This window comes from Takifugu flavidus, chromosome 1 (genome assembly GCF_003711565.1).
Source record: "Takifugu flavidus isolate HTHZ2018 chromosome 1, ASM371156v2, whole genome shotgun sequence".
Lineage (NCBI taxonomy): Eukaryota > Metazoa > Chordata > Actinopteri > Tetraodontiformes > Tetraodontidae > Takifugu > Takifugu flavidus.
Genome location: NC_079520.1, coordinates 28,716,148 through 28,740,248, shown reverse-complemented (window position 1 = coordinate 28,740,248; position 24,101 = coordinate 28,716,148). Strand labels below are relative to the sequence as shown.

At 54.5% G+C, this 24,101-nt stretch overlaps 2 protein-coding genes and 1 long non-coding RNA gene across 7 annotated transcripts; 1 reads left to right on the top strand and 2 right to left on the bottom strand.

Moving 5' to 3' along the window:
- Positions 1–65: 65 nt before the first annotated feature.
- On the bottom strand, positions 66–7,549 carry stambpl1 (STAM binding protein-like 1). Of its 3 annotated transcripts, none has more exons than XM_057059509.1 (11): positions 7,351–7,549; positions 6,994–7,211; positions 6,790–6,865; positions 5,267–5,362; positions 3,428–3,631; positions 3,117–3,249; positions 2,864–2,991; positions 1,975–2,112; positions 862–974; positions 451–550; positions 66–362 (listed from the first exon to the last, which is right to left on the bottom strand). In XM_057059509.1, the coding sequence occupies exons 1-11, from the start codon at positions 7,378–7,380 to the stop codon at positions 306–308; spliced, it is 1,293 nt and encodes a 430-aa protein (XP_056915489.1). In that variant the 5' UTR covers positions 7,381–7,549; the 3' UTR covers positions 66–305. The 3 variants fall into 3 exon arrangements, with proteins under 3 accessions (XP_056915489.1, XP_056915498.1, XP_056915506.1); XM_057059518.1 differs by having other exon boundaries at positions 2,864–2,988; XM_057059526.1 differs by having other exon boundaries at positions 6,994–7,208; positions 7,351–7,473.
- Positions 7,093–9,940, top strand: LOC130513045 (uncharacterized). 2 transcript variants are annotated; one of them, XR_008946587.1, is made up of 3 exons: positions 7,093–7,225; positions 7,310–9,622; positions 9,680–9,940. It is a non-coding gene; the product is annotated as an uncharacterized LOC130513045 (long non-coding RNA). The 2 variants fall into 2 exon arrangements; XR_008946593.1 differs by having other exon boundaries at positions 7,310–9,629.
- LOC130540251 (ATP-dependent RNA helicase DHX8) lies at positions 8,695–18,471 on the bottom strand. Of its 2 annotated transcripts, none has more exons than XM_057059266.1 (23): positions 18,274–18,471; positions 17,883–17,968; positions 17,281–17,353; positions 17,053–17,144; positions 16,850–16,956; positions 15,915–16,262; positions 15,701–15,845; positions 15,402–15,608; positions 15,185–15,272; positions 15,008–15,105; positions 14,782–14,929; positions 13,887–14,068; positions 13,620–13,814; positions 13,358–13,543; positions 13,071–13,281; positions 12,818–12,999; positions 12,608–12,748; positions 12,118–12,273; positions 10,138–10,275; positions 9,935–10,063; positions 9,377–9,573; positions 9,110–9,289; positions 8,695–9,038 (listed from the first exon to the last, which is right to left on the bottom strand). In XM_057059266.1, the coding sequence occupies exons 1-23, from the start codon at positions 18,383–18,385 to the stop codon at positions 8,819–8,821; spliced, it is 3,621 nt and encodes a 1,206-aa protein (XP_056915246.1). In that variant the 5' UTR covers positions 18,386–18,471; the 3' UTR covers positions 8,695–8,818. The 2 variants fall into 2 exon arrangements, with proteins under 2 accessions (XP_056915246.1, XP_056915256.1); XM_057059276.1 differs by having other exon boundaries at positions 15,915–16,259.
- Between the last annotated feature and the right edge of the window lie 5,630 nt (positions 18,472–24,101).

The window sequence follows — 24,101 nt, the reverse complement described above, 5'->3', positions numbered from 1 at the left end:
AACCGAAGAACTTCAGGTTGAAACTTTAACTTCAGGTGAGTGTTGAGACAAAAAGAAAAGTTGAATCAGGCTTCAGTGGCTTTATTAACGAGACTTCACATTAATAACACACAAACACACAAAATAATACTCAACTGTCAGCACTGAGCGTTAGCTTACGTTAGCATGACTTCACAGAGCAGTGGCTGCTGGGAAAGTTGGACCAGCGTTGTCACGGAAACATGATACACATCTGGATTTGTTGTTTTGCATTTTAAAAAACTGCACATACACACGGAGTAAACACAGACGGGACGTTGTGAGTGTCACCTGAGGTCCAACAGGACGACCTTGGACTCGCTCTCCACCACATGTTCACACACCGGGGGGGGGGGGTCACAGTTAGGAACATGTGAGCATCTTCCCAAACCCAGAGCAACCATGTGACCTCGGTCCTGATGAGGGACTCACAGTGAAGAGCGGAGGCTCCTTCGGATGAGGGTGAAAACCTTTGAGTCTGCAGCCAGAAACCTCCGACATCCCCGAGCTGGTCAGCCTGAACACCCCAGCACTGGCACACAGAGGAGGTCATTCATGGGGAGGAACGTGAACGGGTGGGGTGTGTGGGTGGGTGTGGGTGGGTGTGTGTGAGTGTGAGGGTGTGTGAGTGTTGAGGGGGGTGTGTGTGTGTGGTGGGTGTGGTGTGGTGTGGGTGGGTGTGTGTGAGTGTGAGTGTGGGTGTGAGTGTGGGTGTGTGAGTGTGGGTGTGTGGTGTGTTGTTGTGAGTGTGTTGAGTGTGGGTGTGGGTGTGGGTGTGGGTGTGTGGGTGTGGGTGTGGTGTGTGTGTGTGTGTGTGTGTGGAACTGGACAGCACCAACATACTCGTTGTGTTTGGGGGCGCAGACGATGGCGATGGCCTCCGGCAGCATCAGCTGGTATGAACAGTGAGTGTGGAGGTCCACGCTGGAGAGGAAGGCTGTCTGGGTGGGGTGGGTCTGCACACACACACACACACACACACACACACACACACACACATAAATAAATGCAGCTCCATATGAAGGACAGACTGAATGCTCCACCCTACCCAACCCTACCCAACCCTAACTAACCCTAACCCCCCCAACCCACCCTAACCCCCAAACCAAACCGACCCACCAAACCAACCGAACAACCCGAACCAACCCACGAAGAACCCACCCTAACCAACCCGAACCCTAACCAACCCGAACCACCCGACCCAACCCGACCCAACCCGAAACCCACCCTAACCAACCCTAACCCGAACCAACCCGAACCCACCCGACCCAACCCTACCCTAACCAACCCTAACCAACCCTACCCCCACCCTACCCAACCCTACCCTAACCAACCCTACCCAACCCTAACCAACCCTACCCAACCCTACCCAACCCTAACCAACCCTACCCAACCCTACCCTAACCCACCCTAACTAACCCTAACCCTAACTTCCTTCCATCCCTCCTCTGGAGCAGAAACGAGTCCTCTGATCAAAGATCCTTCCACCTTCTGATGTTTGGACGATCACAACTGTGGGAAATGAAACTGAAGAAGGAAAGTTTGTTTCACATCTTCAGCTCCAAGCAGGTGAAACCTGTTTTCCACCTCTGAGGTCACTAGTGAGAGCAACCCACTAACTAGCTACTCACTCAGATACCATGGCAACAATCTGTCAAAGCTGCAGGAGCTCGTTTTCATTAACTCGTTATTAGTTCATTTAGACATTTTGACAAAGCGTCAACAAAAACAGGCTAAAAATGTTTTAGGTTTCAATGTTGAAATATCTACCGCTGGAAAAGTGGGCGGGGCTCATCTCTCGCTGTCATGGTGAATGACATGGTGAAACTGTTTATAACCATTCTGTTACTACTGTTATTACAAGAGTGCCGCCACCACAGGGGTCAAAAGGTCAAACGGGAACGTAGACGTGCGTTTTAGCATCGACTGTATGAAGAGATTGTGTGTTTATCGTACATGGATCCAGCCCAGCGTCAGCAGGTTCTGGTGGTCCTGGAAACAAAACAGCTCCTCCACGTTCTCCATGTCGCAGAAATCAGGACCCCCAGACTGTTTGGGAACCACCACGTGGGTCAGCACGAGCTGGTTGTGGGTCTGAGGCAGAGAGGATTCATGGAAACATCACAGGGTCAGGGTCAGGGTTGGGGTCGGGGTCAGGGTTAGGGTTAGGGTCGGGGTTAGGGTCAGGGTCAGGGTCAGAGTCAGGGTCAGGGTCGGGGTTAGGGTCAGGATCAGGATCAGGATCAGGATCAGGGTTAGGGTTAGGGTTAGGGTTGGGGTCAGGGCGGGGTCGGGGTCGGGGTCAGGGTCAGGGTCAGGGTCAGGATCAGGATCAGGGTCAGGGTTAGGGTTAGGGTTAGGGTTGGGGTCGGGGCCGGGGTCGGGGTCAGAGTTAGGGTCAGGGTCAGGGTAGGGTCAGGGTTGGGGTCAGAGTTAGGGTCAGGGTCAGGGTTAGGGTTAGGGTCAGGGTCAGGGTTAGGGTTAGGGTTAGGGTTAGGGTTAGGGTCAGGGTCGGGGTTAGGGTTAGGGTTGGGTTGGGGTCAGGGTCGGGGTCGGGGTCAGAGTTAGGGTCAGGGTTAGGGTTAGGGTGGGGTCAGGGCCGGGGTCGGGGTCAGAGTTAGGGTCAGGGTTAGGGTCAGGGTCAGGGTCGGGGTCAGGGTTAGGGTCAGGGTTGGGGTCAGAGTTAGGGTCAGGGTCAGGGTTAGGGTTAGGGTCAGGGTCGGGGTCGGGGTCGGGGTCGGGGTCAGGGTTAGGGTTAGGGTTGGGGTCAGGGCCAGGGCCGGGGTCAGGGTCAGGGTCACCTGACTGCAGGGTTTGCTAGCATTTGTGTTGCTAAAGGTCTCACCAGTCGTCCACACAGGACACCGCAGGTTTCAATTCCTTGGGATGTGTTGGAACTGGCCAACATGAGGAACTGTGACATCAGCTCTCGCGGAAGCACCACCCGCCTTAGGCCCTCCCCCCTATGAGCTGCTTGTGTGTACACCACACACACACACACACACACACACACACACACACACACACACACACACACACACACACAGTCTGAACATAAGTCACTTCATCCCTTCATTCAGTGCTACTTGTGGACTCACTGTGAACACCAGCCAGGGTGGCACCATAGTGGACCGGAGCTGCTCTGTTCCTGCCAACAGCCTCCATCTTGGGACCAACAGCATCTCTGATTGGTTGTTGGGACAGACAGGTGCCTTCTGTCATCTTAGACACCTACAAATCAGTAGTGTCCCGTGAGCTGCTACACCAGTGCTAAAGCTCATTTAGGCACAGGCACTAGCATTAGCAGTGTTACCAGCACTAGTTAGTTACTAGTTGTAGGGCCTGTAGCTAAGACAGAAGCTGCACTGACAGCACCATGACAGTAATATCATGTGACATTTGGCCCCACCTCCCCTCCTCTCTGACTGGCCAGTTCCTGTCGCCTCAGCTGGTCTTCAAAGTAACGAAACTGTTCCGACTCCACCTGCAGGCGTCGCATGGAGGCAACGCGCTGCTTCTCCTGCTCCATCAGCAGAAGCCACCTCTGGTCTTTGTCCAGCAGGGGGACCTTTTGCAACTGCTCCCCACCCCCATCCAGGACTGCTGATTGGCTCTGAGGAAGTAGGAAGTCACATGAGCAGGTTGGTCTGGACTGGGTTAGCCCTAACCCGAGCCCTAACCCTAGCCCTAACCCTAACCCTAGCCCTAACCCTAGCCCCACTAACCCTAACCTAACCCTAACCCACCACTAACCCAAACCCTACTAACCCTAACCCACCACTAACCCCTAACCCCACTAACCCCCTACCCTAACCCACCACTAACCCAAACCCTAACCCTACTAACCCTAACCCACCACTAACCCTAACCCTACTAACCCTAACCCACCACTAACCCAAACCCTAACCCTACTAACCCTAACCCACCACTAACCCTAACCCCCTAACCCTAACTCACCACTAACCCAAACCCTAACCCTACTAACCCTAACCCACCACTAACCCTAACCCCCTAACCCTAACCTACCACTAACCCTAACCCCACTAACCCCCTAACCCTAACCCACCACTAACCCTAACCCCCTAACCTAACCCTAACCCCCTAACCCTAACCCACCACTAACCTAACCCCACGAACCCCAACCCCCTAACCCTAACCCAAACCCTACTAACCCTAACCCCCCCACTAACCCTAACCCACCACTAACCCTAACCCCACTAACCCCCTAACCCTAACCACCACTAACCCTAACCCTAACCCCCAACCCTAACCCACCACTACCCTAACCCCACTAACCCCCTAACCCTAACTCACCACTAACCCAAACCCTAACCCTACTAACCCTAACCCACCACTAACCCTAACCCTACTAACCCTAACCCACCACTAACCTAACCCTACTAACCCTAACCCACCACTAACCCTAACCGCCTAACCCTAACCCCCTAACCCTAACCCACCACTAACCCTAACCCCCTAACCCTAACCCACCACTAACCCTAACCCCCTAACCCTAACCCACCACTAACCCTAACCCCCTAACCCTAACCTACCACTACCCTAACCCCACTAACCCCCTAAACCTAACCCACCACTAACCCCAACCCCCTAACCCTAACCCTAACCCCTAACCAACCCTAACCCTAACCCACCACTAACCCTAACCCCACTAACCCCAACCCCCTAACCCTAACCCAAACCTACTAACCCTAACCCACCACTACCCTAACCCCCACCCCTAACCCCACTAACCCTAACCCCACTACCCCCTAACCCTAACCCCACTAACCCTAACCCCAACCCTAACCCACCACTCCCTAACCCCCTAACCCTAACCCACACCCTAACCCTAACCCCCTAACCCTAACCCACCACTAACCCTAACCTAACCCACCACTAACCCTAACTCACCACTAACCCTAACCCCCTAACCCTAACCCCCTAACCCTAAACCCAATAACTCCCTAACCCTAACCCTAACCCTGATCCTGACCCTGACCCTGACCCTAACCCTAACCCACCACTAACCCTACCCCCTAACCCTAACCCTAGTTGCATCAGTCATGTGACCCCGTTTCCTGTGTCCAGGGAGCAGAACTGGGTTTCTCCAAACAGGAACACTGGTGAGTTGTGGTTCCTGAAATCAGGATCCGACGTGAACGTGCACAATACAAACAGGAAGCTCATATTCTCCATCGTGGCTACAGGTGCGAGGGCATGTGGGTCACATGTTGTGTGGGCGTCACACCTTGGACGACAGGTACTCCCTCTGATCCCGGCTGTATTTTTCTTCAAGCCTCTTCTTCAAGTCATCTCTGCGAGGAAGCACCACTTCTTGAAGTTTCTACCCAGAAAAACACGGAAGCACCTCGTCAGAAAAAGCTCTGGCAGTCAGTCAGCGGTGGAGCTGCCTGTGCCTGGACAGGGTTCTGTATCTTTGGGTCAAGCACACGAGTCAACAGGTGATCGGAACATGGACTGATGGGCAGGAATTCAGATGTTCCAGGTCAGTGACGCTGAGCTGGAAGGAGAAACTCTGGATTTCAGACTTTCTGACACCTTGATGTTCCCCAAGTGGAGCTGAAGGAGGTGGAGAAGATAGTCTGGGTACCCTAACCCTAACCCTAACCCTAACCCCAACCCCAACCCTGACCTTAACCCTAACCCAAGTGGAGCTGAAGGAGGTGGAGAAGATAGTCTGGGTACCCTAACCCTAACCCCCTAACCCTGACCCTGACCCTAACCCTAACCCTAACCCTAACCCCAACCCTAACACGCTAACCCCAAACCCTGACCCTAACCCTAACCCCCTAAACCCAACCTAACCTTAACCCTAACCATAACCCCCTAACCCTAACCCTAACCCCAACCCTAACACGCTAACCCCCTAACCCCAAACCCTGACCCTAACCCTAACCCCCTAAACCCAACCTTAACCTTAACCCTAACCCTAACTCCCTAACCCCAACCCCGACCCAACCCTACCCTGACCCTAACCCTAACCCCTACCCTGACCCTAACCCCTTAACCATAACCCTGACCTAACCCTAACCCTAACCCTAACCCAACCCTAACCCTAACCTTAACCTTAACCTAACCCTAACCCTAACTCCCTAACCCCAACCCCGACCCTAACCCCTACCCTGACCCTAACCCCTTAACCATAACCCTGACCCTAACCCTGACCCTAACCCTAGACCCTTAACCCTAACCCTGACCCTAACCCTAACCTAACCTAACCCCAACCCTGACCCTAACCACAACCCCAACCCTAACCCCTACCCTCTAACCCTAAACCTAGCCCCTAACCTAACCCTAACCCCTACCCTGACCCTAACCCTCTAACCCTAACCCTAACCCTGACCCTCTAACCCTAACCCTAACCCTCTAACCCTAACCCTAGCCCCTTAACCCTAACCCTAACCCCTACCCTAACCCTAACCCTGACCCTCTAACCCTAACCCTAACCCAACCCTACCCTAACCCCTTAACCCTAACCCCAACCTATGCCCTGAAAAGTGTGGAGCTACGGTGAGGGAGGAGATGGGGATCTAAGGAGATCTACTCATCCCCAGATCCTTTTAGTCCTGGATCTGTCCTCTCCCTGTCACACTAAAAGCTCTCCAGGAGCACCGACCTTCATGAGTGTAACAAAGATCCGATGATCTCTGGCCTGGCTGGTTCCTGCTAGCATATCTGCTCTAATCTCTCTCTCTTCTCAACATGTGAGTTGAACGTAATCGTCATGACAACCTGAGCGGAGGATGTTACCTTCATGATGAGACGTCTCTCGGGGACGCTGCATTGCTGATAATCTCTGTGATGTGGCAATTTCTCTACAAACAGACTGAAAACAGGAGAGGTACAGTTTCATGTTGTCCATGGTCCCCCTGTAACGTCCCCGTAACCTTGGCAACAGCCGAAGCCTCACTGCTTGTTTGTACGCTTTGTTTTGGAGGTGTGGCGGGATCTCACATGATGAACTTGGTGTATAAGACGTAGGCGTTCTCCAGGCTGCCCTCGGCCAGGTAAACATCGGCCATGCGCTCCATCTCCACCCCGGAGCGGAAGTACCGGCGTGGGTGGACGTCCTGGTTGATCTCCACGCTGTTGCCCATCTTCCCCAGCGCTCGCACGCGCTCAGCCGCTGTCAGCGACACGTCCGTGTAGTCGGCTTCTGCCGCCACTTTCTTCTGAATGACAACAGGTGAGAGGCGTTACTCTCCCTCGGGACCGCCGTTAAAACGGGCTCATTTGGCTGGAAAACCGGAATAAAACCTCACGTTTCCAGCATGAAGGTGCTGCTACAGAGAGAAGAGAGACTTCACTTACCAGCACGTTTAAACTGAAGCCTTCCTCCATGGCGTGAGTGTGTGAGTGTGTGAGTGTGTGAGTGTGTGCGAGTGTGTCACAGGTTCTCGTCAACCACGCACTGCTGGTTTGTCCATCTGCCACCTCCCATGATGCTTCACTGCAGGGGAGACAGTAGCAGCATTCAGCACCGTGTGAAGCAGCTAGACTGGTTGCTAATGCTAAAGGCTCCACAGATTTTTGGGTTAATGTCCTCTTCAGTGTGTCGGCCCATGTGATCCAGTTACCATGACGACTAGTAACAACCAGAGCATTTTTTCCTTGCTCTCTTTCAGGCCTGAGTCATCTTTGAGGTATTAATTATGATTTTATCTTAATGAAATCACTCAATAATTCTGAAGATAAAGGAACCGAAGAAGAGACACGTGTGTTCCTGTCCAATCCTGTCCAACCGCCTCTGCTAATCACTCACTCATCCTGCTTGACCACAATCCTGGGAACCCTGGAAATTCCTGAGCCGAAACACACCCGGATCAGCTTTTCCTGTTCTGGTCTGTCTGAGCCGCGACCCGAACCTTTGACCACCTGGATGTGCACCTGTCTTCTACCCTGACGTGGTGACCGCGACCAGGATCACGTTGTTAGCATTGTTAGCAGCAACATGCTGCACACAGAGGACCACATGACTGACAGAAACATGACTCAGCAGAAACATGACTGACAGAAACATGACTCAGCAGCTCTTAGTTGGAGCCGTGAGGTCGCTGCGCCCCCTGGTGGTCAAACGGAGAGCGACAGGAGACTTGAACCTGCCTCCGGGATATCAGAGGCTAAACTAATGATTCAGAATAAATGGTTTTCAAACAAGTTAGATAAAGAGCAGCAGAAACATAAATAGACCAACTTTAAAAGTGTTCTTTTAACATTGGATGCATCTGCATCGCCGACCCCCTAGTTGCCCCGCCCAGGGTGGTTTTATGAATAAGGGTGAACTGCTTTGACCCCTGACCCCAGCAGTCCGGCTCCTTGAGCAGCACCTTTGGGGGGCTGCCGGACTAACCTAACCTAAAGTGCCACCGTCATCCATCCACGCCCCACAGAGGGGATCCACTAGATCCCCCAGGAATGATTCCCACCGCTCACTTGGCCTCCCAGTCTCAGCCATAGCAGGTGTAGGGATCCAGTCCCACTCAGACGGGACATTGAAATCATTTTTGACCGTCGTTGCCTTTTATTTCCCCAATGTCAGCGCGCGCACACGTGTGCACGTGGCCGACGGCCACCAGGGATCAGCTGATCCAGTTCCACCTTTCTGCTCCTCCAGTCTCGACCGTGAAAGCTTTGGTTCTCAATGAAAGCCGAGGCTACAAAAGTGATGTTTAATGAGGACATTTCTGTTCACACTGGTCCAGACGTCACATTTCTGATAGAAAATGGCAGCATAAATAGTCCACGGTCTGAGGTCCTTGGCTTTGACTCGCTCTTGGCCTCAACGGCGTCTGAAGGCGCGCGAGATCCTCCAGGCGTTGGGCTCCTCGTAGCGGTTGTACAGAGGCTCCAGGCGCTGCTGCTTCTTCTGCTTGCTGAGGCGAGTGGGGTCGGACACCTTAAAGAACGCAGGCGCGAACTCCACCAGCCAGCGGGGGTCGATGGTGGTCACCTCCCGCATGTATTCCTTGGTGGTCAGCACCAGCTCATGGTAGACGACCCTGGGGAGGGAAAGCCAGGCTCAGAACGGGCCTGAGGGGGGTCAACAGCAACAGTAGAGGTGTTTTCATACCACTCCGGCTGGCGGTTGAACAGAGCACTGGAGGGGTGGATGTAGACCACCTGCTGGTCGATCAGGGTGCGGTAGCCTTCCTGAGGATCCTTCTTGGCTGCGTTCCTGAAGAAACCACTGCAGATGGCTTTCTGGACCCGGACTGTTGCTTTGCCACAGGACACCACGTCAAGCTTGTGCCTAAGGAGCATCAGGAGCATGAGGAGCATCAGGAGCATGAGACCTTCATCAGGAAAGGTGGACTGGCTTCCCTCCTAAGCCTGGTACCTGTCCATGATTCCCAGCATCTGTTTGCGGATGTCCTGGGCTCTGCGAAGGGAGCGAGCCTGGATGAAGTTCTCGTAGCACCAGGGGTTGGAGAACTTGTTGTTCTTCCAGGAGTTGTAAACTGCCAACAGGGTCAGATGGTCTCCCTCAGGCTGGTGGAACTTTGCCTTCTTTTGGTCAGCCAAAGCCTGCTTGTCCTGAGGAACCAGGCAGAAATCCCCCAGCAGGGTGGGTTAGAGGTTAGAGGTTAGAGGTTAGAGTTAACCCTAACCCAGCAGGGTGGGTTAGAGTTAGAGGTTAGAGCTAACCCTAACCCAGCAGGGTGGGTTAGAGGTTAGAGGTTAGAGTTAACCCTAACCCAGCAGGGTGGGTTAGAGTTAGAGGTTAGAGCTAACCCTAACCCAGCAGGGTGGGTTAGAGTTAGAGGTTAGAGCTAACCCTAACCCATCAGGGTGGGTTAGAGGTTAGAGTTAACCCTAACCCAGCAGGTTAGAGTAAATGAAAGGAGCCGTGGTGGAGACAGGTGAGCAGGTCCAAAAGGGATCAGACCAAACGTACTTTGGGCCTGTAGAAGACGTTCTGCACCGACAGCATGGAGACGATGGTCAGCATCTCCTCGCTGCAGCCCAGGTGGACGGACATGATCAGCATCTTACACAGCATGGGCTCCAGGGGGAACTCGGCCATCTGCAGGAGAGGAGCAGGTCTCAGGACACCAGGTCTCTACAGACAGCATGATGGTGATGGGGGTGGAGCCTCACCCTCCTCCCCAACCGGGTGAGCAGCCCCTCGTCGTCCAGCGCTCCCAGCGTGTAGAGCTGCTCCATGGCCGTGATCAGCGTCTCCATGGGAGGAGCGTCCATGAAGTCGAAGGACAGCAGGTCGTTGATGCCCATGGCCTGAGGGAGGAGAAGGAAGGTCTGTGATGCCCTTCAGACGCCAACGTGCCTAACCCTAACCCTAACCCAACGTGCCTAACCCAACGTGCCTAACCCTAACCCTAACCCAACGTGCCTAACCCAACGTGCCTAACCCTAACCCTAACCCAACGTGCCTAACCCTAACCCTAACCCAACGTGCCTAACCCTAACCCAACGTGCCTAACCCTAAACCTAACCCAACGTGCTTAACCCTAACCCAACGTGCCTAACCCTAAACCTAACCCAACGTGCTTAACCCTAACCCAACGTGCCTAACCCTAAACCTAACCCAACGTGCTTAACCCTAACCCAACGTGCCTAACCTAACCCAACGTGCCTAACCCTAAACCTAACCCAACGTGCTTAACCCTAACCCAACGTGCTTAACCCTAACCCAAGGTGCCTAACCCTAAACCTAACCCAACGTGCTTAACCCTAAACCTAACCCAACGTGCTTAACCCTAACCCAACGTGCTTAACCCTAACCCAACGTGCTTAACCCTAACCCAACGTGCCTAACCCTAAACCTAACCCAACGTGCTTAACCCTAACCCAACGTGCTTAACCCTAACCCAACGTGCTTAACCCTAACCCAACGTGCCTAACCCTAACCCAACGTGCTTAACCCTAACCCAACGTGCTTAACCCTAACCCAACGTGCTTAACCCTAACCCAATGTGCCTAACCCTAACCCTAACCCTAACCCATGGCCTGAGGGAGGAGAAGGAAGGTCTGTGATGCCCTTCAGACGCCAACGTGCCTAACCCTAACCCTAACCCAACGTGCTTAACCCTAACCCTAACCCAATGTGCTTAACCCTAACCCAACGTGCTTAACCCTAACCAACGTGCCTAACCCTAACCTAACCCAACGTGCCTAAACCTAACCCAACGTGCCTAACCCTAACCCAACGTGCCTAACCCTAAACCTAACCCAACGTGCCTGACCCTAACCCTAACCCAACGTGCCTAACCCTAACCCAATGTGCCTAACCCTAACCCAACGTGCTTAACCCTAACCAACGTGCCTAACCCTAACCCAACGTGCCTAACCCAACGTGCCTAACCCTAACCCAACGTGCCTAACCCTAAACCTAACCCAACGTGCTTAACCCTAACCCTAACCCTAACCAACGTGCTTAACCCTAACCCTAACCAACGTGCCTAACCCTAACCTAACCCAACGTGCTTAACCCTAACCCAACGTGCTTAACCCTAACCCAACGTGCCTAACCCTAACCTAACCCTAACCCTAACCCAACGTGCCTAACCTAACCCTAACCCACGTGCCTAACCCTAACCCACGTGCCTAACCCTAACCCACGTGCTTAACCCTAACCCAACGTGCCTAACCCTAACCCTAACCCACGTGCCTAACCCTAACCCAACGTGCTTAACCCTAACCCAACGTGCTTAACCCTAACCCAACGTGCCTAACCCAACGTGCCTAACCCTAAACCTAACCCTAACCCAACGTGCCTAACCCTAACCCAACGTGCTTAACCCTAACCCAACGTGCCTAACCCTAACCCAACGTGCCTAACCCTAACCTTAACATGCCTAACCCTAACCCTAACCAACATGCCTAACCCTAACCCAACGTGCTTAACCCTAACCCAACGTGCCTAACCCTAAACCTAACCCTAACCCTAACCCACGTGCCTAACCCTAACCCTAACCCAACGTGCCTAACCCTAACCCAACGTGCTTAACCCTAACCCACGTGCCTAACCCTAACCCTAACCCAACGTGCCTAACCCTAACCCTAACCCAACGTGCCTAACCCTAACCAGCGTGCTCACGAGGGAGGGAGGGTCGCTACCTTCAGAGACAGCACCGTGCTCGCCAGGTTGGTCCTCTGGATCTCCGGCACGTTGGTGGTCAACATCTCGTCTCTGTAGGCCCTCTCGGTGTACAGCCGGTAACACTTCCCGGGTCCGGTTCTGCCAGCTCGGCCCGCCCTCTGCTTGGCCTGAGCCTGAGGTGGAAGACAGGAAGTTACACGTGCACCCGTGAACCACGAGGGGGGGTTAAGAGAAAGATGCCGAGTCATCGTTATCAGTCAGCCTGGCGGGTCCCGGCTCAAACGGGTCCCGGCTCAAACGGGTCACGACTGGGCTGGAACACAAGTCTGAGGCGGTGACAGGATCCCCCCACGTGCGTGTCCTCATGTCCAGGACAGTGAAACTACTCTAGGCCCTGATCCTGCAGACCATAATAAGCTCTCCGGGACACCACCACTCATTGGTTGGGTAAAATCGGGCCGGTGTTTAACGGAGCGATGGGAATGTTCCGGATGGACGTCCTCCTACCTGGGAGATGGGCGTCACCACCAGCTGGTCGATGCCCGTCTTGGAGTTGTAGACTTTCTGCTTCACGAACCCGGGATCCACCACGTAATAGATCCCGTCTATGGTCAGAGAGGTCTCGGCGATGTTGGTGGCGATGACCACCTGAGGAGCAAACGGATTAGTTAGATGATCCCACGTCTCCTCACGGATCGGGAGGGCAGCCATCAGCACCTTTCTGCTGCCGGGCGGCGCCGGGTCGAAGATTCTGGTCTGCATCTCGCTGGGGAGGGCGGAATAAACCGGGAGGATGATGAGCTCGGGAACGTCGGGCCCCAGCGACTTCATGCGCTCGTACAGGATCTCACAGGCGGTGTCGATCTCTTCCTGTCCGGTCAGGAACACCAGGATGTCGCCTGGACGGAGGAGCAGGAAGCGTTAGACGGATCCCCGGACGACTCGTCATGTTCTGGACGTCCAGTCAGACCTGGAGGTTCCGTCAGGTGGATCTGCATGACTGTGATCAGACTGGCGTCCAGGTAGTCGGTCTCAGGCTCTTTGGTGTAGAGCACCTCCACTGGGTAGGTTCTTCCTGGGATGGTGAAGATGGGCGCCTCGTAGAAGTACTGAGAGAACTTGACGGCGTCCAGCGTGGCCGAGGTCACGATCAGCTTCATGTCGGTCCGTTTCTGAACGGTCTGGAAGAGAAAAACAGAACCTTTCCCGTCTCTGCTGTCAGAGCCAGAACACCAGAGCCTGGCTGGACCTGCGAACCTTCTTCAGCAGCCCGAAGAGCACGTCGGTGTGGATGGTCCTCTCGTGGGCCTCGTCCAGCATGATGATGGCGTACTGACCCAGTTCCGAGTCGATCAGACACTCGCGCAGCAGCATTCCGTCTGTCATGTACTTGATGACGGTTTCTGGGCTGGTGCAGTCCTCAAAGCGGATGGTGTAGCCCACCTGCAGGAGACCAGAGCTGTGAGGAGCAGCAGACGAGGAGCTGGTCCTGGTCCCGGTCCGGGTCCTGTCCACTCACCTCCTGACCCAGACAGCAGCCGTACTCCTCAGACACCCTCTTGGCCACAGACATGGCGGCCACACGTCTGGGCTGGGTGCAGCCGATCTTCCCCCTGCTGGTGTAGCCGGCCTCGGCCAGGTACTGGGTGATCTGCGTGGTCTTCCCGGAGCCCGTCTCACCGATAACAATCAGGATCTGGTTCTCGTGGACGGCCTGGGGAGGGGGGGATTCAGAGGTTGGGACCGTTGTCTCTTCTCTTTAGACCACTTCAGGACCTGAACACACCTGCACGAGCTGCTCCTTCAGCTTGTAGATGGGCAGGCTCTCCCGCTGCTCCAGGATGGACAGCTGGGTCTTCTTCCCATACGAGGCCTTGTTGCCCCCAAACGCGTGTTTCTTCCACTCCGGCATGTCGTTGGGCATCATTCCGATCCCCCTCATGTTGGCAGCAATCTGCCTCCCGTCAGCTGGAGAGACCATGGCAGGTTACTGGGCTGGCCGCCCCCCCTCAGGGTAGAGGCCCCCCCTCAGGGTAGAAGCCTCCCCTCAGGGTAGAAGCCTCCCCTCAGGGTAGAGGCCCCCCCTCAGGGTAGAGGCCCCCCCTCAGGGTAGAGGCCCTTCACTCATTCACCCCCTCATCCCGTTGCCTCTGCATCTCCAGCGTTCCCAGAGCTGCTGTGACACTCCCGTCTCCCCTGTTCCCACCTAAAAAGGCGGAAGGTTAAGGGGAGACCGGGGACACTCAGACCGGGGACACTCAGACCGGGGACACTCAGACCGGGGACACTCAGACACTCGGACTGGGACACTCAGACACCCGGACCGGGACACTCGGACACTCGGACGGGGACACTCGGACACTCGGACTGGGACACTCGGACGGGGACACTCGGACGGGGACACTCGGACGGGGACACTCAGACACTCGGACAGGGACACTCGGACGGGGACACTCGGACACTCAGACACTCGGACCAGACACTCGGACGGGGACACTCAGACACTCGACCGGGACACTCGGACACTCGGACCGGGACACTCGGACACTCGGACCGGGACACTCGGACCGGGACACTCGGACCGGGACACTCAGACACTCGGACCGGGACACTCAGACACTCGGACCGGGACACTCAGACACTCGACCGGGACACTCAGACACTCGGACCAGGACACTCACTGTCCGGCAGCGGGTCCACCCAGTGCTTGTTCAGTCCCATGGGGATGGAGTCCATCTCGGCCTCGCGGGCCGCCTGCTTCAGCTCCCGTCTCTCCTTGGCGAGGGCGCTCTGCATCATGGCGGCCTGAGACAGGGAGCCATCGGGATTCTACGGGACGAGCAGAGCGGGACGATCAGTCCTGAACAGTCCCACACCACGAGGACAAGAGCAGCTTTAGCAGAGGACCTTGACGATCTTGACAGGACTCATGTCCATGCTCTGCTTGGTGTGTCCCCTCAGGAACGGCGGCTCTTCTTCCACCAGCTCAATTTCCAGATCCTCATCTGAAAGAGAGCTCAGCCTCAGCAGGAAGTCCTCCCGTCCTCCGGGTGTGGGTCCAGCCCAGACCCGCCTCCAACTTACCCTCCTCATCGTCCACTTTAGGGAGAATCCCAGTCTCATCATCAAAATCGGGGAACTCTTCCTTGGACAGGACGTTGGCAGCGATCATCTAGAGCGAAGGAGGACATGGAGTGGTGAGGAACCAGGAGCACCCAAGCTCCTGCAGCTGGTCCTGCATCTGTCCCTGCAGCTGGTCCTGCATCTGTCCCTGCGGGTCCCCCCACCCGCTCACACCCACCTGCTTGATCTCCCACTTCTCTGGGTCGGAGATCTTGGTCAGCCTCTTTCGCTCCAGTGTGTCGTCCTGCTCCACCTCGGGGCCGTGGCCCAGGTTCAGGTTGCTGGGCCGATCAGGGTTCCTCATGGAGACTTCCTCACTTCCGTCCGGGCCAACATTCCTCCTCCTGTTGGGATTCAGGTCTTCTCCGGTCTCCTGGTCCACATCCTGGAGGCCAGAGGAGGAACAATTATGCCGATGACTCTACAGTTGGACCTCTTTGTTCTGATGTGTGGGAACCTTCAAACATCCCGTCCTACCTTCATACTGAGGCTGGTCTTGGAACCTGTGAAGGACAGAACCTTGACCTTGACCCGTTGGCCTTTGCGGACCACGTCGGCCACGTTTGCTACACGGCCCTCTCGGCGGAGCTCGGAGATGTGGACCAGGCCCTCCCACCGTTTCCTGCGGAGCAAGTGTTCATTAGACGGACGGAAGGAAGCAGGAACGTTTATGGAGGTTCTGCCCACGAACCGTAGCCCCTCCAGCTGGACAAAGCAGCCAAACTGCATGATGCTGGTGACCTTCCCACAGTAGATGTCCCCCACGGAGGGCTCCTCCGGGGGGGGGCGCTCCACGTGTTTGTCCTTCCACCGATCAGGGTCCCGCTCCCTCCTGGGGCTCGGAGAGCGCTCGCTCCAGCGGGAAGACTTGTCCCTCCTTTTGCCGCGCTCTCGCTCCCTGCACCGCTCCCGGTCTCTGGAGCGGGACCGGGACCGGCGAGTCCTCTTCCTGTCCTTCTCCCGATCTCGGTCTCTGTGTCGGTCTCTCTCTCGGCTTCTGCTGCGACTCCGACTGCAACGTCTGCTCTTCTCAGACCTGCTGAAAACGTGAGGAGAGCAGACGAACTGAGCTGCTGCTCCCTCGTGCTAACTTTACTAACCCAAAGCCCACGTCACCACAAGGCTAACTTTACTAAACAAAAGCCCACGTGACCACAAGGCTAACTTTACTAACCCAAAGCCCACGTGACCACAAGGCTAACTTTACTAAACAAAAGCCCACGTGACCACAAGGCTAACTTTACTAAACAAAAGCCCACGTGACCACAAGGCTAACTTTACTAACCCAAAGCCCACAAGGCTAACTTTACTAACCCAAAGCCTACGTCACCACAAGGCTAACTTTACTAACCCAAAGCCCACGTGACCACAAGGCTAACTTTACTAAACCAAAGCCCACATGACCACAAGGCTAACTTTACTAACCCAAAGCCCACGTGACCACAACACTAACTTTACTAAACCAAAGCCCACGTGACCACAACACTAACTTTACTAACCCAAAGCCCACGTGACCACAAGGCTAACTTTACTAACCCAAAGCCCACGTGACCACAAGGCTAACTTTACTAACCCAAAGCCCACGTGACCACAAGGCCTTACCGGCCTCTCAAATGAAGGTCTGACCTGCTCCTGCTGGTTTTGGGGTCCGTCCCGCTGACACTGGGCAGAAACATCTCCAGCTCTTTCATGGCATCAGCTGCTACTTTCACATCATCTTCATCTAAAAGTTTCTAAAAATTAAAAATAAAGGATTTAGCTTCCCAGGTTATGGTACGGGTTAGGTCTTCTTTTCCCTCATGTTGCCATCTGGTACTTCGAGCACGTACTTCGGGGGCTGGATCATTTGCACGACACAGAGCAGGAAACATCTCCTTCAACTTCTCCTTTCTGGTCTTGGGCTGGACTGAAGCCTCCGAAGCTGAAAATAGTCAAGAAAAGTGGACGAGAGTTAATCCCAGCAGTGCCCCGACCAACCATTACTAGCCTTGTTGGTAGCAGGATCAGAGCTTAATTCCTGAAACCTCATCCAAGAATAATGTGATCAAAAGACTCACCTGGACTGGTCCCGGCTTTGGTTGGAGGCCGCATGGTCTGGATGAGTCGCAGCAGATTACTGATGAGAGAATCCTGCAGAGAACCAGAGAGGATCACTGTGGTAACATGGTCAACATCTCCAGGTGATGTTTACTGTGTTACCTAACCAGAGCAGATCACTGTGGTAACATGGTAACCACCTCCAGGAGATGTTTACTGGGTTACCTAACCAGAGCAGATCACTGTGGTAACCACCTCCAGGAGATGTTTACTGGGTTACCTAACCAGAGCAGATCACTGTGGTAACCACCTCCAGGAGATGTTTACTGGGTTACCTAACCAGAGAGGATCACTGTGGTAACATGGTAACCACCTCCAGGAGATGTTTACTGGGTTACCTAACCAGAGCAGATCACTGTGGTACCAGCTCCAGGTGATGTTTACTGGGTTACCTAACCAGAGCAGATCACTGTGGTAACCACCTTCATGTGATGTTTACTGGGTTACCTAACCAGGACAAGATCACTGTGGTAACCACCTACAGGTGATGTTTACTGGGTTACCTAACCAGAGCAGATCACTGTGGTAACCACCTCCAGGTGATGTTTACTGGGTTACCTACCGTGAATTCGGCTCCATTTTGGATCAACAGAGCTTTGAATCCATCAAATGTCGGTTGTTTTTCAGCAAGGTGGATCACAAATTCAGCTGGACAAAAATAAAGCAGGTCAGGACAACAATAGTGAAGTTAGTCAGCTAGCTAGCTGGCTGGCTAGTTAGCTGACTGCAAACAATCTGACCAAAATTATCCTCATCGTTGACAAAAATGATTCTGACAATCAAGCAATTCAAGGAAAGATAATTAGCAAGCCTAAAAAAGACCGAAGAAGTTACAAAAACATTCGAAAGGCTGAACCGACACCATAGCCAAGTAAAGGTGGATAGCTAGCATGAGCTAGCCCGTTAGCCAAACATTCCCGTTGAGAGCAGCGCTTTCCAGCTAACGTCCTCACCGAGGTCTTTGTCATTAAGGCCCAGATGGTTGTCCAACTCCGTGCAGACTTTAGACACCAGAGAAAGATACTCCAGCTGCTGCAGCTCATCAACGCTGATGTCCGCCATCATCCACGATCATAATTAGCTTCACCAACAACGTTTGATCCGCACCCGGAACTCGCGCTGCTCCGGGACACTTCTGCGCATGCGCCAAGATGTGCGCATGCGCAGAAGTGTCCCGGAGCAGCTCGAGTGATTTGGTCCCTACGGCTGGTTGTCTGATGCGACTGTTGTTTAAGTCTTGTTAGACTGGGTGCGTGTGCGTGTGCGTGCTGTGCATCTCCCCGAGGCTCTCTGACGGTACCGACCGTCTCTCTGGCGTCAACCCGGGGCAGGACGCCAGTTTTCCGGCCGCAGCTTCAGCAGGCAGACAGAGAGCCGAGACAACCGGAGCCTCACCGGCCCGGGACCCCGGAGGACCCGGGACCCCGGAGGACCCGGGACCCGGAGGGCCCGGGGCATGGTGATAATTATCCCCATCCCTCCTTCCACTGGCTCTGTTGGCCATCTCTGGGGTTCTTCATAAAGTTTAATTATTATAGACAGAAAGTTCTTTATGCCAGTCCTGTTACATCAGCTCTTAGTTGAATAGTTTGACATCTTTCTGTGATTTATGCCGGACTGTTTTGGTTCCGTTTGTGTGGTTCATGGTCACCGAAACTCCTGTCATTTATTATGAATTTTCCTATTGTGGCAGGGCGTGGCCTGCCCTCCGAACAGGTGCCATATGGAGGTAGTGCCTTAATTGGTGGGTGGGGAGAAAAGGTTTATATAAGGCACTGCCGCCAGCTGGCTTTAGTTGTTTTCCCCCTTCGACGGGACGGCGGGGTTGCGGCTGATCTGGGCGGTTCGACCAACAGAAACTGTTTTACAACGCTTTGCCGTAAGGGCACGCGCGCTAGTCTGCACTGGGCAGGTAAGGCGCAGCAATGCGCGTCACTGACTCCCCCACTCGGTTGATAAATGTTAATGGGGCTGTTCTTGCTGCAGTTTGCTGCCGCCTGGCGTCAGGGGTCGCGTTGCCCCAGCGGGAACCCTTCACGGAGTGGGGGCGCCACCAAACACAGTCGGCACGGACTATCTCGCTTACTGGACCCACGGCTGCTTGGCTTTGGCCCGTCCCGCTTTCGGGACTCTCTCTCTCTCTCTCTCTCTCTCTCGCTTTCTCTCTCGCTCCTCGCTCGCTCTCTCGCTCTCTCGCTCTCTCGCCTCTCGCTCTCTCTCTCTCTCGCTCGCTCGCTCGCTCGCTGACCGCGTGCTGGGAGCGTACTGGAGAGCGTGCTGTGTTTTTTGTGAGCTTTTGCGTGTTTTTCCCCGGCTAACTCCCCCTTCTTGGCGGTGTATCTGCACTATTACCAGGGTGGTTGTTGTCGGGTGGTTTGGTGGAGGTTTAGTCGCGTTTTGCGGCGGGGATGGCGTCCTCGGGGACGCCGTCTCTCTCGATCCGTCACGGGATTCGGGTCCAACCCGACCCGTCTGTACCGGTGGAGGAGGTTCTCCTGGCTGTGGGAGACCAGGTGGGACACGCGAACCTGTCCTACGCCTCCAGGATGAATAGAGGGGTTGTAGTGTTTGTAAAAGAGGAGCGACTGGTGGCTGAGTTGGTGGGGAGGGGGGTGACGGTAAATGGAGCGTACCTGCAGGTGTCCCCGCTCGCCGCGCCCTCCACTCGGGTCACCGTCTCAGGTGTTCCCCCGTTCATTACTAATGAGGCTCTGGAGCAGGAGCTGCAGCGGTTTGGAAAGTTTGCGAGTGGTCTGAGGACCGTGGGTCTGGGCTGCAGGAGCGACAAACTGAAGCACGTGCTCTCACTCAGGAGGCAGTGCTTCATGTTCCTCACCTGTCCGTCACAGACACTGGATGTGTCCTTCAGGGTGAGACATGGAGAGGGACACTACATGGTATATGCCAGCTCTGGGAGTATGAGGTGTTTTGAGTGCGGGGATGTGGGACACAAGCGTGTCGCTTGTCCTCACAGACCCGCTAACGAGGGCGCTCGCACCGGCGCCATGTCGAGCCGCGTCGCCCCACCGAGCGGCGGTGGTGACGAGGTGGCGGCCGATGCTGGAGGAGGCCCTAGTGGACAGGTAGAGGAGCAAGGAGGAGGTGAATGTGAAGCTGCAGTTAGGGCAGGAAGTGAGGGAGCAGCTGAGGAGGTGCAAATGGCAGGGAAGGCGCAGGCAGGAGCAACAGAGGAGCTGGAGATGGGAGCAGAGGAGCAGAGGAGATGGAGGGAGCAACAGAGGAGGTGGAGATGGGAGCAACAGAGGAGGTGAAGATGGGAGTAAATGTACAGACAGGAGCAGCTGAGGAGGAGCAGCCAGGAGCTCAGGGGGTCAGTGGTGACCAGGGTCAGGCTGCTGGTGAGCAGCTCCCTGATCGGCCAGCTGAGATGCTGAGTGTTGATGAGGGAGGGGAGGAGGTGAGGGGGTCTGACTCTGACTCCGACTGTGGGTCTGTAGCGGACTCCCAGTCCCTTACTGGGGACCTGTACACCCTGGAAGACGTCACCAGCTTCCTGGACGAAACCTTCGGCCAGTCTGTGAAAGCAGCTGATTTTTTCCCAGACCCTGAAAAGTTTTTGAAAAGTGCATTGATGTTGCAGAAGGCTGTGGGAGTCGACCTCCTCGATGAAAGAAAAAGATTCCGTCTAAAGAAACACGTGACAGCAACAAGAAAGATGCTGAAGCAGAAAGGAAGGAAAAAAGCTAAAACATGTTAAAAGCTCCAAACAAGTTGCTGAGGTTAATGATGAGAATGAATGTGGTGCATAACTTCTCTTTCTTTGCTGCTCCTTCTACTGCTTCACCTCTCCAAGCCTCCATGAACAAGCTCAGGGTGGCCTCACTTAACATCAGTGGTGGCAGGGATCCACAGAAGAGGGCTCTGGTTGCAGATATGGTTGCTCAGAAGAAGCTGACATCCTTCTCCTCCAGGAGACACACAGTGATGGAGACAATGAGGTAGACTGGGGTCTGTGGTGGAGAGGCCTGTCCAGGTTGTCCCATGGCACCAACCTGTCTGCAGGTGTGGCCACTCTGTTCTCTCCCAGGCTGGACGTTAGAGTCACCTCCACCACAGAGATTGCTGCAGGCAGAGCTTTAGCTGTCAGAGCTGAGGTTCAGGGCTTCGTCTTCTGTCTAATAAACATCTACGCTCCCAGTCAGGGCTCAGACAGACTGGACCTGTTCCAGAAGGTCTCCTCGTTTGTGGAGCGGTGTGGTCAGGACGAGTGTGTAGTCATGGGGGGGGACTGGAACTGCACTACAGACGTCACACTGGACAGGATTGGACAGGAGCCTCATCTCCAGTCAGCTGCTGTGCTGTCTAGGCTGGGAGCAGAGCTGGGGATGGTAGATGTTTGGAGGGTGAAGCATCCCACCAGCAGGCAGTACACATGGGTGAAGGTGGTGGATGGGGTCATTAGTGCCGCTAGGCTGGACAGGTTCTACCTGTCCCAGGGTTTTAGCAATAGGTTAGTTAACAGTCACATTTATCCGGTTGGGTTCACTGATCATCACTTGGCCACTTTTGATTTTCTTATTTCACAAACACACAAATGCAGCTCATACTGGCACTTTAACGTGAAGCTGCTCCAGGACACTGAGTTTAGTCGTAGGTTCGAGGCCTTCTGGGGAACCTGGAGAGGGAGGAAGGGGGACTTTGAGTGTCTTGGTCAGTGGTGGGAGGTGGGTAAAGCACACATCAGAGCCTTCTGTCAGCAATACAGTAGTCACACAACAACACGGGTAAAACACACCATAGAACACTTGGAGAGGGAGATCAGGGATCTGGAGGGTAGCTTTAGCACACACACCAGCACAGAGGGACACACACTGAGAGCAGAAGAGGCAGGAACTCAGCTCTTTTTTACAGGAAAGAGTGAAGGGGGCCTTGGTGAGGTCATGGTTCACCAGCATCAAGGAGATGGACGCTCCCACCTCCTTCTTTTTCAATCTGGAGAGGTCTGTTTCACGCACAAACAGATGCTCTGCCTCCGCCTGCCTGATGGAACGATGACAGCTGACCAGGGTGAGATGAGGAGACATGCTGTGGACTTCTACGCGCCCTCTACAGGGCAGAGGACTGCAGCAGGGAGGACGAGCTCCTGCAGGGTCTTCCTCGGCTGAGCCAGAGGGACCGGTCCACCCTGGACGCTGACATCACATTGGATGAACTTACTGCTGCGGTGGGACAGATGGCTTCTGGTCGAGCTCCAGGACTGGATGGTTTGCCCGCAGACTTCTATAAACGTTTCTGGAGGTGTCTGGGTGCTGACCTGTGGGAGGTGCTGCAGGAGTGCACTCACACAGGTCGATTACCGACATCCTGTCAGACCGCGGTCCTCTCTCTAATCCCGAAGAAGGGGGACCTGGCTTTATTAAAAAACTGGAGACCTGTGGCGTTGCTCTGCACAGACTATAAACTTCTTTCAAAGGTGCTCGCCAACAGGCTCAAGAACCACCTCGATTTGCTCGTCCACAGAGACCAGTCGTATTGTGTCCCGGACAGGTCAATTATGGACAACCTTTTTTTAATGAGAGATTTGTTTCACCTTTGTAAACTGTACGACATTGATGTCGGGGTGATTTCTTTAGACCAGGAGAAGGCGTTCGACAGGGTCGATCACAAGTTTCTGTTTTCCACATTAAGGGCTTTTGGTTTTGGGGATGTTTTTTTGTCACTCTTGTCTTTGCTGTACAGGGATGCTTGTTGTTTGGTGAAGGTTGGTGGGGGGCTGAGCTGTCCAGTGAGCGTCCAACGGGGAATAAGACAGGGTTGTCCTATTTCTGGACAGTTGTACTCATTGGCCATCGAACCTCTTCTAAACAACCTAAGAACTAGGCTGTCGGGACTTTTGTTACCTGGTCTTCCTGAGCGTCCCCAGCTGGTGGTATCGGCTTATGCCGATGACATCAATGTCTTTGTTAGGGATCAGGGTGATGTGGACAACCTGATTGATAGTTTAGACCTCTACCAAGAAGCCTCCTCTGCTAAGGTAAACTGGGAGAAGAGCGAAGCTCTGCAGGTTGGCCCGTGGACAGGTAGGAACAGACCAAGACTACCAGGAAACCTGGGGTAGACAGGGCCTAAAAGTCTTAGGTGTGTTCCTTGGGACAGAAACCTTTGAGAAGAAGAACTGGGAGGGTGCTGTGGAGCAGGTGTGCACCAGACTGTCCAAGTGGAAATGGCTGCTACCTCAGCTTTCCTACAGGGGGAGAGTCCTGATTGCCAATAATTTGGTCGCCTCGACCCTTTGGCACAGGCTGACGGTCTTACCGTCACCGGCTGGCCTAATCGAAAGAGTTCAAAAGTTGATTGTGGACTTTTTCTGGTCGGGCCAGCACTGGCTGAGGTCTGCAGTGCTGTACCTGCCAGTACAGGAGGGAGGACAGGGATTGGTGGACATTGCATCTCGTGTCACAGCTTTCAGACTGCAGGCGGCACAAAGACTGTTGTACAGTCTTGGTGTGCTGTGGACGGATATGGCCTGTCTGTTGTTAAGGAAGGCTGGGCGACTGGGGTACGACAAACACCTGTTCCTGCTTCAGCCCCAGTCCATGGACCTGACTGGTCTTACACCCTTCTACCAGTCAGTGTTGAAGGCATGGCAGGTTCTATCGTTTAAGCACAAAGCTGCGACAATACCAGGGATGTGGATCTTTGAAGAGCCCCTCTTTGGAAACAGCATCATCACCTCTCGGGTCCTGTCCTCCACCAGCCTGAGGTCCAGACTGAGGGATGCTGGAGTAGTGAAGCTGGGCCACTTGCTGAAGACCTCTGT

Coding starts and splice junctions, on each gene's coding strand:
- LOC130540251 (XM_057059266.1), bottom strand. CDS start 18,385: ATGATGGCGGACATCAGCGTTGATGAGCTGCAGCAGCTGGAGTATCTT. Junction 16,957..17,052: donor CAAATGATCCAGCCCCCGAA/GTACGTGCTCGA, acceptor TTTAATTTTTAG/AAACTTTTAGATGAAGATGA. Junction 13,815..13,886: donor TGAAGGAGCAGCTCGTGCAG/GTGTGTTCAGGT, acceptor CCCCCTCCCCAG/GCCGTCCACGAGAACCAGAT.
- stambpl1 (XM_057059509.1), bottom strand. CDS start 7,380: ATGGAGGAAGGCTTCAGTTTAAACGTGCTG. Junction 3,250..3,427: donor CCAGTCAGAGAGGAGGGGAG/GTGGGGCCAAAT, acceptor ACTGATTTGTAG/GTGTCTAAGATGACAGAAGG. Junction 2,113..2,863: donor GTGTCCTGTGTGGACGACTG/GTGAGACCTTTA, acceptor TCTCTGCCTCAG/ACCCACAACCAGCTCGTGCT.